We start from the raw sequence: 12,235 nt of genomic DNA on the forward strand, positions 1-12,235 counted from the left end.
TGAGATTCTTCAACTACGATATTGAAGAGAATTAGTTTAAGTGCATTGCGGATTTAAAAAAAAAGGAGAAGCCTCTTCGTACTGTCGAGTCAAAATAATGGCTAATTTAAGTGGAAATAAAAAGAAAAAACGTACAGGTACACGAGTGTTTTGAAAATTGTGTGCAAATCTAAGAACGATACGAGTATCTTTAGCGAACTACGTCGATAACTTTCCAAGTTTCACACAGAAGACAGGGTGCCCTTAATTTGATCTCGTCACAGAAGTTTTTCACTCTCGACATGTTATAAAACTCCCGGAAAATGTTCTCTGCGCATCCGCGTTACTATATGGTATCGAATTTAATCACGCTAGGAAATTATGCGAGTTTTCGCTCGTGATGAGGAGTTTGCTGCCTCCTTTTCGCAACAATATGTCTTTACAATGAGTAACGTGGGTCAAGTTCCCACCCTAATTCTCTGCACAACACGCATACATATTTATCTACACCTTTGAATAGCTTACGAACGAGACACGAATGTTTATTCGTGAAACTGAGTCGACTAGAAGTTTTACACATATAATAGAGAATGTAGGTCGAGTCGTGGCTGAGGTCGTCTAATTAAAAAATCATACCTAATCATCACTTGCACCAATTATTCAAACTCGTTCTCTTGCGCTGGCTAATTAACTCTGGTAATTGAGGGATATTATTAGATTATTTGGTGAAGGACTTCAACGCAAATGAGTCGAGTATGTCGACTACACATTATGATTCTTCAATTTCCGAGATGAAAATTAAAAAACTTTTCCATTAATATTCTCACCTTAGATGACATGAATAGATCCTATACAAACTATAACTTGAACTGAAGACAAAACTTTGGAGAAACTCGTGCAAGTATTATAGAATCTTGAACAACATTTTTGAATAATTGAAAATACCTGTCCTTCATGGAATATATATTCAAGATTTACGCCCGTTATGGATGCGTACGGTCTGCATTGCCGGATGGTATCCAGCGCCCTCCACCTCCCCGCCAACGGCTATGATTAAGCTTTGCTGCTTAATTAATTTCTGACGGGTATTATATGTTTACTAAGATAACGTTTACCTAATCCCGCGAAGGGTTATATCCTCTACACGGATGGAAATAACGGGACCGTGGCAAAGCATTGCTTCAGTTTTCTCAACCGACCGCAATAACCTGCGGAAAAATATGACTGCAAATTTAAGGGACGAAACGGGGAAAATCATTCTCTCAGCGATGCCTAAGTTTTTTTTTTTTTTTTAGCGATAGACCAGGCGCAAAGACGTATTTTTCTAACAGACTCAAAAAATGGAAACCATATCAATAGGTATCTTTTTTCTTTTTTTCTTTTTCTTAACGAACAAAAAACTGGTAATATAACCGGAGTTCGAGATTTGAAGGTTCTTAATGGATTCGAAAGTGATTATCCTTCGTTTTTAATTTTCAATCCGAGGACTACTCCTGAGCTTTTCATGCATCCGTTGAAGAGACGAGATTGTGGATGGGATCGACTGAACGGAAGCCTGCAATCGGTAAGTTACCGACTGTGGCGTTAGGTATTGCTCGCAAAGCACACGGGTAGGGCCTATCGCCTGATAATAACCAGCGGCGGGTGTTGGCCTTGCGAACTGCCGCGGATATGGAAGCGCGGTGTTATCATCGAGATGGTCATTGCAACGGCTCTAGGGTTCGATGGATTAAACCAGAAAGAATTGTTGAAATATCGACGCGAAGAGCTTGCAATGTGCTTTCGAAGAGGGAGCCGGTAAATGTGTGAGAAAAATTCGGTGGTTGCTGATTATACTTCGCAAAGGACCATGCGCTTCAGCTACTTCCTTTTTATCATGAAACTAATTTTCTTTGGATACTGGCAGGCTCCGAGGGTTGGAGTCTGGTGGCTTAAGTTTTCGATTTCACCGAAGGAAGGCGAGAGGCGTGATGAGATTTCGTATTCAGGGATCTTCTCGCTTCTCTCGAGTGGCAAATAATGCGCAGGCTCAAATTCAAATTAAGGTGGAAAGTTTCGATCGCCCACTTTGCTCCGCAGGTCCTTAAATGTTAACGCACCACGTGGCACTCTCCCCCCACTTCGCCGATAAGCGCGAAATTCAAATTAGGGTTTTGTAATTTTACATTCACGAGTCGTGACTCGCTTCGCGGTATATACGATACCTGAGTATATTACCTACGTCGAACGAAATGACGACAACTTTGTCCACAGGAGATGAAACGACAAAGTTTCAACGAATTGCGACATCCACATGTGACACGTATCGCGTAACCGGACATGTGACGACACTCTGGCCGACAATAATTGCAGTCATGTGGTAATTCGTATCACGCGAAAAGACGTCGACGCGTCAGGTACCCAGTCACACGGGTGTTTATAAGCCGGTTACTCACCCGTTAGTGGGATCTGGCTAAAAATAGGCTCCGGCAGGCTAATGCTGTCCAAAATATGAACGAAATCAAAGATTGAAATGCCGCACAGCGAAACGGTTGAATTCACGAAGAACCGACTCACCAAAGTGCAGCGAATCTAGAAAGAGTGCAAGACGAAATTAAGATATTCACTAAAAGGAGATAGCTCGCCTACTTTTCGTCAACTCGGGACAAATCTCGCGTTTCAACATATGAGAGAAAGAAAAATGTCTGCGTAATTTTTCTTCTTGTCACATGGAATCTTTGCATTGTACGTCAGACGAAAATAAATCTTCCCTCTGCTGACGGACAATCCAAAATTTTTGGAACAGGCTCGTTTTTAGTTTGTTCGTTGAGATATCGTTGAGCTTTTACTTGTTGAGGGTCTCAAGAATAGAGGCGAAGCTGTTCAGCGGATCATAAAATACTTGGAGCTTTCTCGCTGAAAGCTCGCTTCAAGTGTTCCGTTGAGGTTAGTGGGCGGTATTGACTGGATACAGAAGAAGACGAAGGACAGGTTCTGGCAACGAGAGCATCAGAAAGGGACGAAACACGATGCTTTCAGAAATTTGTCGAAATATGGTAGTCAATACTTTTAGTCATCTTATTCTGTCTCCGTCAATTGAGATTCCTTACAATCAATTCTTTTTTGTAACAAAATCAGATTGGTACAATGGGATAGCTAACTATTATAGTATACCTATGCAAAAAAGCACGGTATCAACCGAGGATTTATGGTAACCATGGGAAGCGGGTATTTCATGCAAGTGCCGAGAAAGCACAAAGGGATTTTTTGTGAAATAAGTCTCTCACGGTAGAGTTTATTATTATACCTATTTTAAGAATAGCCATTCAAGTGAAAAGATTCGCGAAGCTTCTTCATCTCACGATAAGGTTTAGTCACGAAGAAAAATGTTATTACGAGGAAAAAAACTGTTCGATTGACGTTTGTAGTTTTGTTAAATACGTTTTTCCATTTATTCATCTCTCATGCATATACATAGATATACTCTAATTATTTTAACCATATGTTACTACACGTAATATTTTTTTCTCCATTTAAAATAACTATAGTTTCAAATGTTGAAACTAATACGAAATTCAGTGTGAACATATTGCCGCGGGCAGACTACGTTGATAAGTTGACTAAGAGTCTGAATATAATTTATCTGTTTGAAATTTGATTTGGTTCAATTGAATTCATTGTCAGACTCATCGATTACATACCTAATTCATAGTGAACGATAACTGTACCCGATAAAACCGAGAGTTTATCAAATTAAATACATATACAACCTGAACTCGGCTGTCGGGGAACTGAATAATTAACAATCAACCGAACTGCTGTCGACGAAAAGCACGACATTTAGATTGATATTGACACCGCTTGACTTCGGCTCAATTGTTGATATTGTCCTCGATTTAAATTGCCAGTTTTTACAATTATAAGGGGAACAAACGAACTGACATCGTGGCTAGCACCGTGATTTTAAGGGTCTTGAACTCTAGGCGGCGAAGGTACGCTCGCTTTGCTATAGCTAGTTCTACGTCGACGTCGACGTCGACGTCGGTTTGGGCGTCGCGTCGCAGCGCTCGCGTCGATACAGCCATGGACGGTGCGCGTTACGACGCCCGGCTAGAATTCTCTCCAACTCTGACCTACCCTTGACTTCAACTCGAACTCTTAAACGATCTAAATACTAACCGAATCCGCCTCACTTCCGTCGGTCAAACTCTCGTCTGACGGATAAATACATCGTTCTCACTTCACGCCATAAATAATCCGCCATCGTCTCTTAGACCGGTGAAATTCCGGTGTCGATGTTTAATCAAGTGATCATTCCAGTGACGATCTGTGCAATGTGACTCAAGTAGACAATAATCAATAAACGATTGCGCCGTTTGTTACGGATGAATATTTTCATCTTCTTTTCTCCGCATACCGTATGTATGATAAGTGATCTTGTCTTTCCGGCGTGTTCCTCAATACCGTTGTCCACAATTCAGTGGCAACAAAACTCTATACTTGCTGTTACATCTTCTATCTAATATGAATTTAAATAATAATAACGTGAGTAATAATAACAGTAATAAAAAGTAACGACAAATTAGCTCGGGATTTATGTTTTAGTTGCGTTTTATTGTTAGAAAAAAATAAGAAATAAAGATTCGCAAGTTTAATAACCGTCCGAAAAACATGGGAGCCTGAAACTGTACAGCCAATTAATTTTGGGGAATTAAATGTAATCAAACGCAATTTTAATTAATTAATAATATAATTATTATGGGATCGGTGCAAGCTGCGTGACGATTCAAACTCCGGTGTGATTCCGCATATACAGCGATAATTACGTAAGAAGAATAATCACTTGGCGGCGTCTTTAATATCGTACTTGAAACTTGAAAGAAATCATCGCTAAAACACGGTATGCAAGAATTCTGAAATTGAAAAAGTCTGTTTATACTCACAGCTCAATTCACGAGTAATAACGTAGTTTAGTAAAATCAAAAAAAAAAAAAAAAAATAGTTGCACATGCAAATTAAGGAATGGATAAAATCAAAATAATGAATAAATAATAAAGATGTAACGTCAAACGTGATATTGAATTCCTCGCAGATGAATTACTACGAATTGAAAGGACAATAAAAAAATCATCGAAATATTAAAAACAATTATTAAGAATTATTAACCACAGATTGGCTACAGTAAAAGGCGAACCGTATAATTTATTATAGACTGACCTTCACTTCGAATAATGCTCGATGCCTCGGTCACAGGATCGAAACTCCTGCAAAGAAAGTTGGCATGTTTCTGGCCCTCTTAATTCAAACGTCTTCCACGATCAACCTGCGCCGTTTTTTCCTCGATTGATATAGAAATCTCAAAATCAACTGCATTCGTATTACCAGATCAAGAATGATGGCAGCAAAGGATGGAATTGGCATCGTGCCGTTGGCATTCCGTGAAATTCGCGTGTTTGCAGACTACTAAAAAATTTTTGAGAGCAAAAAATGTCCTTTGAAAATAAGAAGATCTAAACTCTGAGCGGGAAAGGTAAAAATGTACTCAAGAGAGAGGAAAAAAAAATAAATTATGAGAAGCAATGAAAATTTTGTGAGGCCATAATCGGGAGCCGGAATGGGTCAGGATTGGTGCGCTCGCAGGAGGAAGCGGTCCAGCAGTGGATGCTGTCCTTGCGGACCGCGTGTACATCCTTCAAACTGGTCAGTTGCAATCACATAAATTACATTTTTTTAGGTTAAATTTCACTTTCACCATTAGTTTTATCCAACCGGCCCGCTTGCCTTCAGATCATAGTTTTTATTCAAGTATTTCTTTATCTTCTTTTCCCACCAGCGCCAAGGCCTCTGCAAATAATAAAGTCTGTATAATAATGTATAATAACATTTGTTCTTATTGAATGAATTTGCGTCACGTAAATGTGTAGGTAGAATTTCGAAAGCGTAGTCGATATTGGTGTTGACTTCAGACTAATTCAAAAAGTGAATGAAACCCTGTTGGTTCTAAAATTGTATAAAATTATTAGGATTAGACAACTTTTATCAGTTCGTTGTGTTTATTGAATTCTATCCAGTGAATATAGAAGAAATTCACACGACGCTCTGATCTCTTGCTAAATGAAGGACTTTCGAGATGGTTAACGTCTGGTTACATAACAGTATGAAAACCTAAGTTCAATAGTCGATAATAGTATTAGTCGTAGTTATATTTTTCCAATGGTATTTTACCACCTGAAATACCGTTTTACCAATGACGGAAAACCTGTGAATTCACGCGTTCGCGAATATCTCCAACGTTCAAACGCTCAAATGTATGTAATAAACGACGACGAAATTCCTACGCGATAGTATATTCGCTATAAATTGCGAATGTAGGTACGTATACGCAATTTCACTCTAAATTTACTTGACTAAATTCGTACCATCGACGAGACGTAATCTGGTCTCTATCTGGACAAAGTCCATTTGCAACGGTAATCCCGAGCCAGCGAATGTGAAAATTAACCTATTTTGCCAATTCGTCGTTTACGTGAAATAACGCTGAGGGGTAAAATGGAATGTAATTCTATTGCATGCCTTTAATTAAACGTTGATCCCCATTCAAAACACGGTACAATTCATATGTGAATTAGATTTTGAGGAGTATAGAGTAAAAAGAGAAAAAAAATCTGGAATGACTTTAAAAAATGTGAATTTTGAAACCTAATCACGTTTTCCTCACTCAAGCGAATACATAAACGAATCGGCGTTACCGCGACAAGCTATTTTTCCATTACGATATTGGACCTTATGGACGTGACAGTAGTTCATTATTAAATTGGGAATATGTCACCCTCAGGAAATTATTTCGGAAGCGATTTCTACGTGAATAATTACACTATCACTTACCCGTCAAAGGTCACATATTTATTAGGGATCGAATTGTTAATTGCAAAGAATTCTGTGTCTGTTTCCTGGCACGCTATACCTAGTTGAATGACTACTTATGATTGATATCAAAATCTGGCACGCTTTTCGGAATCGATATCCTCTCACCGACTATAAATATTTTTGTGTACTGTATTCCGGCAAAACGTTATGAATTATACGTCAAGAGATCATCTTGTTTTCGATAAAAAAAAAAACATTCTTGATAGTCACGGACTCCTGGATTTAGGGGGGGGGGGGGGGGGCTATATCTCTTTTTCCAAATACTTGTGTCAGTTTAGGATTATGTTTGTCATTTCCGATTACAAATTGTAAATCGGAACGTTCTTGTTCGAAACTTGCTTGTATAAAAAATAAATACAGAGCTTGTATGCAAACAAAAACAAAATGGTAAACTATCAAAACTATCTATTTGCTTCATTGAAAGTGTTCTCTTAGACAGTATTGATCACTCTCAAATCGTTGAAGATTTCGTCAACGCCAAAATTCGGAGGAAAACTTTTTAGGCTGCAAATTTCAAATTGTTCTGATACTAATGGATAATTTTATCATTCTATTTATGATCTTCGATCTCGGATGTCTAGTTACTTAAATAATATTATATAATATAAAAAATATGCAATAAATAAAAATGCGTAAATACATAGCATTATCTCCCAGATACTCTCTATTCTTTCAATTTTTATTATACTATGTTTAATTCCTATGCTTGTTGGCTAAACGTATGAATCATATAATTTTCCTCTATTTGCAAAGACATTAGACCCATGCAGGGCCCCAAAAATGTGTGTAGCCCCGGGCCTCTTACACGTTAAATTCGGCCCTGCAGTCACGTCTGATAATGTAAAAGTCGTATGAATCTTCCGTCCAAAAAATCTAATCTAACGATTAAGTCAAACGAATTTAAGCTTCGCGTGACTTTCACAATCTGTGCTAAATCTGAAGCAATATATTTCGCAATAAAGTGCGCGATAATATGACCACTTCGTGTCACGAATCGTCTCGAGGGACTGCTAAACGTCTACTCCCAAAATCCTCGTTCCTTCTCATTTCTTCACTAGAATTCAGTGAATTCAGCTAATTTCTAGCAATTAGGAATTACATTTCAAGTTTCGAATTTTCATTAAGTTAATATTTCCGCTCCGGATCCAAAACAACGCAATATAACGAAACGTTGCTACGTAATTACTCAAAAAGTTCGAAACAAATTTTCGGCAAACTACGAAGTTGGAATCCAGCGAAGGGGGGAGGAACTAGAAAGAATTCTGAGTACTTGCGCATAAAATTTAGAAGCGATGAAGGGACAAATCTTGTCCAGGCACGCGACGTCAGAGTCGTTTACGAACGTCACGAGCTTCGCCCACGCGTCATGAGCTTCGTAAAACTTAATTAGGTCACACCGACCTGTTCAATTTGGTTTGTAGTTGCTCGAACACTTTCCACACTTGTTGGCTAGGCAGGTTTACATACACGTGCAAAAACCCAGCGCCTATCAACGAACCTGTAAGGCACTGTACAGTAATTCGCGTAATCGATAAACAATTTATTCGCTCGCCACCCCCGCGCCTCAGTCTCGTTTCACTTTTGCCCTAACTTTTATTTTCTCCCACTTGTTGACGACACTCGATTAAAATCAAATTGAAAGATTATTGCACCTGCTTTTTGCGATCTTGTAGATAATTAATTGAATGAAAAAACGGAGGATTTAAATTGAAAGACTCTTGAACCTTCAATTTACATCCATAATTCCTTTTTCCTCGATTTTTTTTTTTTTTTTTTTTTTTTTTTTTTATCAGATGCAGAGTACGAATACATTCTACGGGGAAAACCTGGAAAAAAATCGAATACCTACTGTAAAAGTTTTGCGATCTTAGCTATAGGCCCGTATTTTTATTGTTTAAGCAACGATTCCTGATTCAATGGCGTAAACAAACTGGCACAAGAAATAATTTTATTCATCATAGATCATCTTTTAAACGGGAATAAGTAAACCGCATTACGATATAGTGACTAAAAGTATGTAGAACGATTTATACATATACGTAGTACCGATCATTGTACGATTGCGTCACACCAAGGATTTAAAATGAATTACTAGGTCCTAGATTCACATGATCAGTAACGCTAAACAAAGACAGTCCTCAGGCTGTTTCTATAATCAATTCGTGTTCGACATAACACCACGGTGTTGCAAAACAAAAAATCACCGCCTTCCTCGTTCCTTTCACTTCAACCGCGATCTCGGCTGGTACGTATCTTCATAATACGTTATAGATCCCGAGCCATCTGTCTACGATAAGATCCTGAAAATATGGTTTCGAATTCGTCAGGTTATTCGGAGAACGTGATTGTCTTGCTGAAAATTAAAACTGCATTAACGAAATCAAAGAATACAATCAAAGAGAGAAGGAACGAAACGAAGAGGGAAAACCGAGCAGTCACAATGGAAGCCATAGCTTCATCCCTGAGTCCTCAGCCAAATCTTCTAGATCCACTTCAATTTGTTCAGACCAATCCTGACGAACCGCCAATTGACCAAATGTCTGTCCAAAAGGCTGCGTCGCTTTTTCGCTCTACGATGGCCATTCGCGAGTTCCTGACTTTCCAGGCAGACGAATCGAGCGTCCAGAGCAGCGGCTTGAAGATTCGTAGAGTAGGAACTAGGCTACATTCTTTGTCTACGTCTCCTCTAGCATTTCCTACGGCAGTTAACCCTTATGATCTACGTTCACGCTCCATGGTGTCTGCGATACTTGGCATGGAGCCTGAAAACCTTCGCCATTTTATGACCGAGTCACGACTAGCAAGAATAGACGACAAGGTACAATCTCGTTCCCCCCTTATTCTGTTTTGCACATTTTTCTTCTCCTTATTTAGTTTTGCACAATTTTCCCCAGACGCTATGTTATACAACCTTGCAAAAAAGTCAGGATCAATACAGTTCATCAAATGTATATAAATATCTAACCACGAAGGATGGCTGGCTAATTTCCATCGATAAAGAAACGTTTTTTCATAAAAACAACAAATTACTCAACGTTTCTTCTTCTTCTTTATCTCACTCTCCTTTTCCTTACGGTTCTCCGTCTTCTTGTCGCTTATCAGCTACTTTCTTTATTTGAGATCACCGACTGTCTAGTCTTCTCATATTCATTGAGTATTGACTACCATTCACGGTGATTTGGACCCGAAGACTTGTCATAACAATGAAATCGTAACGATAAAATTTCTCGTTTTTCCCTTTCAATATACATATAACTAACAAAAAACGAATGCTGCCACCAACGTTTTGTCTTTGGTCAGATTCAGCGATTATTCGCTCATAATACAACTAACGGAATTGTCTTTCGTACACGGAAGCCTCCACTTGATATGGAAATTTGAATTTGTTTATTGGATAAGTATAATACATTACGCATATACATACGTATATATAGTATATAGCCAACCCCTTGCACGAGGCGGGCAACGAGGGCAGGAGGGGCGAAGCTATTAGCGATATTCACTCTTCCCTCGACTTGCCCTGATCGATGCTGCAGAGGCTGCTGTGGCCTGGGCCAGTGACGTCACGTCGCTTACCTACCTCCCTCGACTCATCCCCCGGGCGTTGACGTCACCACCCTGGCACCCCGGAACGCTCTCCGTTCAGCCAAACCTCTGGCCTATTGTTTCGAGGGGTGGTAGTCCCACCCAAAGGGTTCTTAACGTACCCTTTTACCCCACCCCCACCCCCTCCCCCGACTTTCCCTCCGATTTCGCTTCCATCTTCCATCCTCTCGTTCTCCCTTTTACATGTTATGTACCGTCTTTCACGATATTAGAAGATCTGAACTTCGGCTCCCCTTGTTCCACTCTGCGTTATACTTAATTGAACGTCTTCGTCGTGGGTCAGAAATGACTTTCCGAAATGCTCGCGCTTTTAACTCGAATATAAACCTCCGAGCAAAGATAGGATTTTAATCACGCTCGTCTCCCTTGATTGATTGTATTTTAAATACAAAACCTCGTGAAAATATTTCTTCTTTTGGTAATTATGAATCAAATTGAAATTTGGAAAACAATTTTTTCTTGACTGTGAAAAACTGAGATGCTGATTCAAAGAATAATTGTGGAAAATTACGATTAAATCAAACTTCTTGAATGGTTAAAACATAAAGGGAAACATTTTTACACTTTGCTCGCACAGTCGGAACTCTTTCGACTTCGATATTTTATTAGCGAGCTTTGATGAATTAATTAATATCACATTTTACTACAATTACAACGAATGTCTGATTCTTTGCACATTGCAAATATTGCAAGCGATGTTTCTATGGTGACGCAATTGCTCTTGCTAATTCACGTACTTCTCTGCGATAAGCTTCGTTGGTTTTCAGTAAGTACTCCAAAAATCTACGACCACTACGAAGACGTTTAGTATCAGCCAATTTCGCAGCGGCAAAGTTGATCAACTCTTTCTCTGTCACCTGAAAATCGAATCGAGGAGGTGTAACAATTGAAGGGATCATTGGATAGTTTCTTACTCATCTGTGCACTTGTTCTCTTACTATCAATGGCAACTTTAGAGTTTAGGTGAAATTTGGTACTATCTCGATGAATTACTGTGTTGGATATCAGACCGATGAGTATTTCGTTTTAATGAAGATTGTATCGTAGCGTCACCGAAGTACGAATATTTAGGAGAAAGTACCTGTTTGTCGATTATTGATGCACCGCTGAATCGGTTCTAACCACAAAAGCGACCGGTTGCTCGACATCTAAAGAAGGCAGCATGCTTACAACTGCTACCTTCTTAACTCCTGGGTAAAATTGAAGCAAATTTGCGATCTAGATTTCAATTTATTCTCCTGAACTGAGAAGGCACCACCGGAGTTCTGACATGCCGAAACCAATGGTGATCAAGCGTTTGGTACCTTTTTTTTTAAGGTTTCTCGAGAGACAAGCGACAGAACGGGTCCACCGCTTGTGATTTCCCGAAGACTGGAGAGGTCGTATTTGTTCAAGACATCTGACTTCAATAATCCATTGATCATGGAGGGGGGCAAAAAAATGGCCACTGGCTCGAACACGACATGTATCATTGTATATTCGTCTGACGTCAAGCTGTTTTATTTATATTGAATGTATTCCATAACTTACGCTAAGTTTTTTGATGATTGCCCATGTTGTGTACTCTTCGAGAGGCATCGATAAAAATATGGTCACATTTGCGACTACAGACGTGAGCATGACGAATATTCCAGTTATCCATGCTAGACGTGCTGTAAACATTAGGGCATTATCGCAGTAAAATATAGGATCATTCGAGTGATTCAGAATAACTAATTGTTAGTGGGCCAATTACCTGAATTTT

At 39.1% G+C, this 12,235-nt stretch overlaps 1 protein-coding gene across 7 annotated transcripts in view; it reads left to right on the plus strand.

The window, feature by feature from the left end:
* The window catches only part of LOC124408894 (cAMP-specific 3',5'-cyclic phosphodiesterase), a 254,319-nt gene that overhangs the window by 146,087 nt on the left and 95,997 nt on the right, over positions 1-12,235 (plus strand). Inside the window, exon 1 of one of the 7 annotated variants that reach the window (XM_046886183.1) lies at positions 5,535-5,658. The exons of the other annotated variants lie outside the window; for them this stretch is intronic. Within the exon in view, the coding sequence (XP_046742139.1) occupies positions 5,573-5,658 (86 nt within the window). The 5' untranslated portion in view covers positions 5,535-5,572. Of the gene's footprint in view, positions 1-5,534; positions 5,659-12,235 lie in introns of those variants that run through there. 7 annotated transcript variants of the gene reach the window in all.

This window comes from Diprion similis, chromosome 8, assembly GCF_021155765.1.
Source record: "Diprion similis isolate iyDipSimi1 chromosome 8, iyDipSimi1.1, whole genome shotgun sequence".
NCBI lineage: Eukaryota > Metazoa > Arthropoda > Insecta > Hymenoptera > Diprionidae > Diprion > Diprion similis.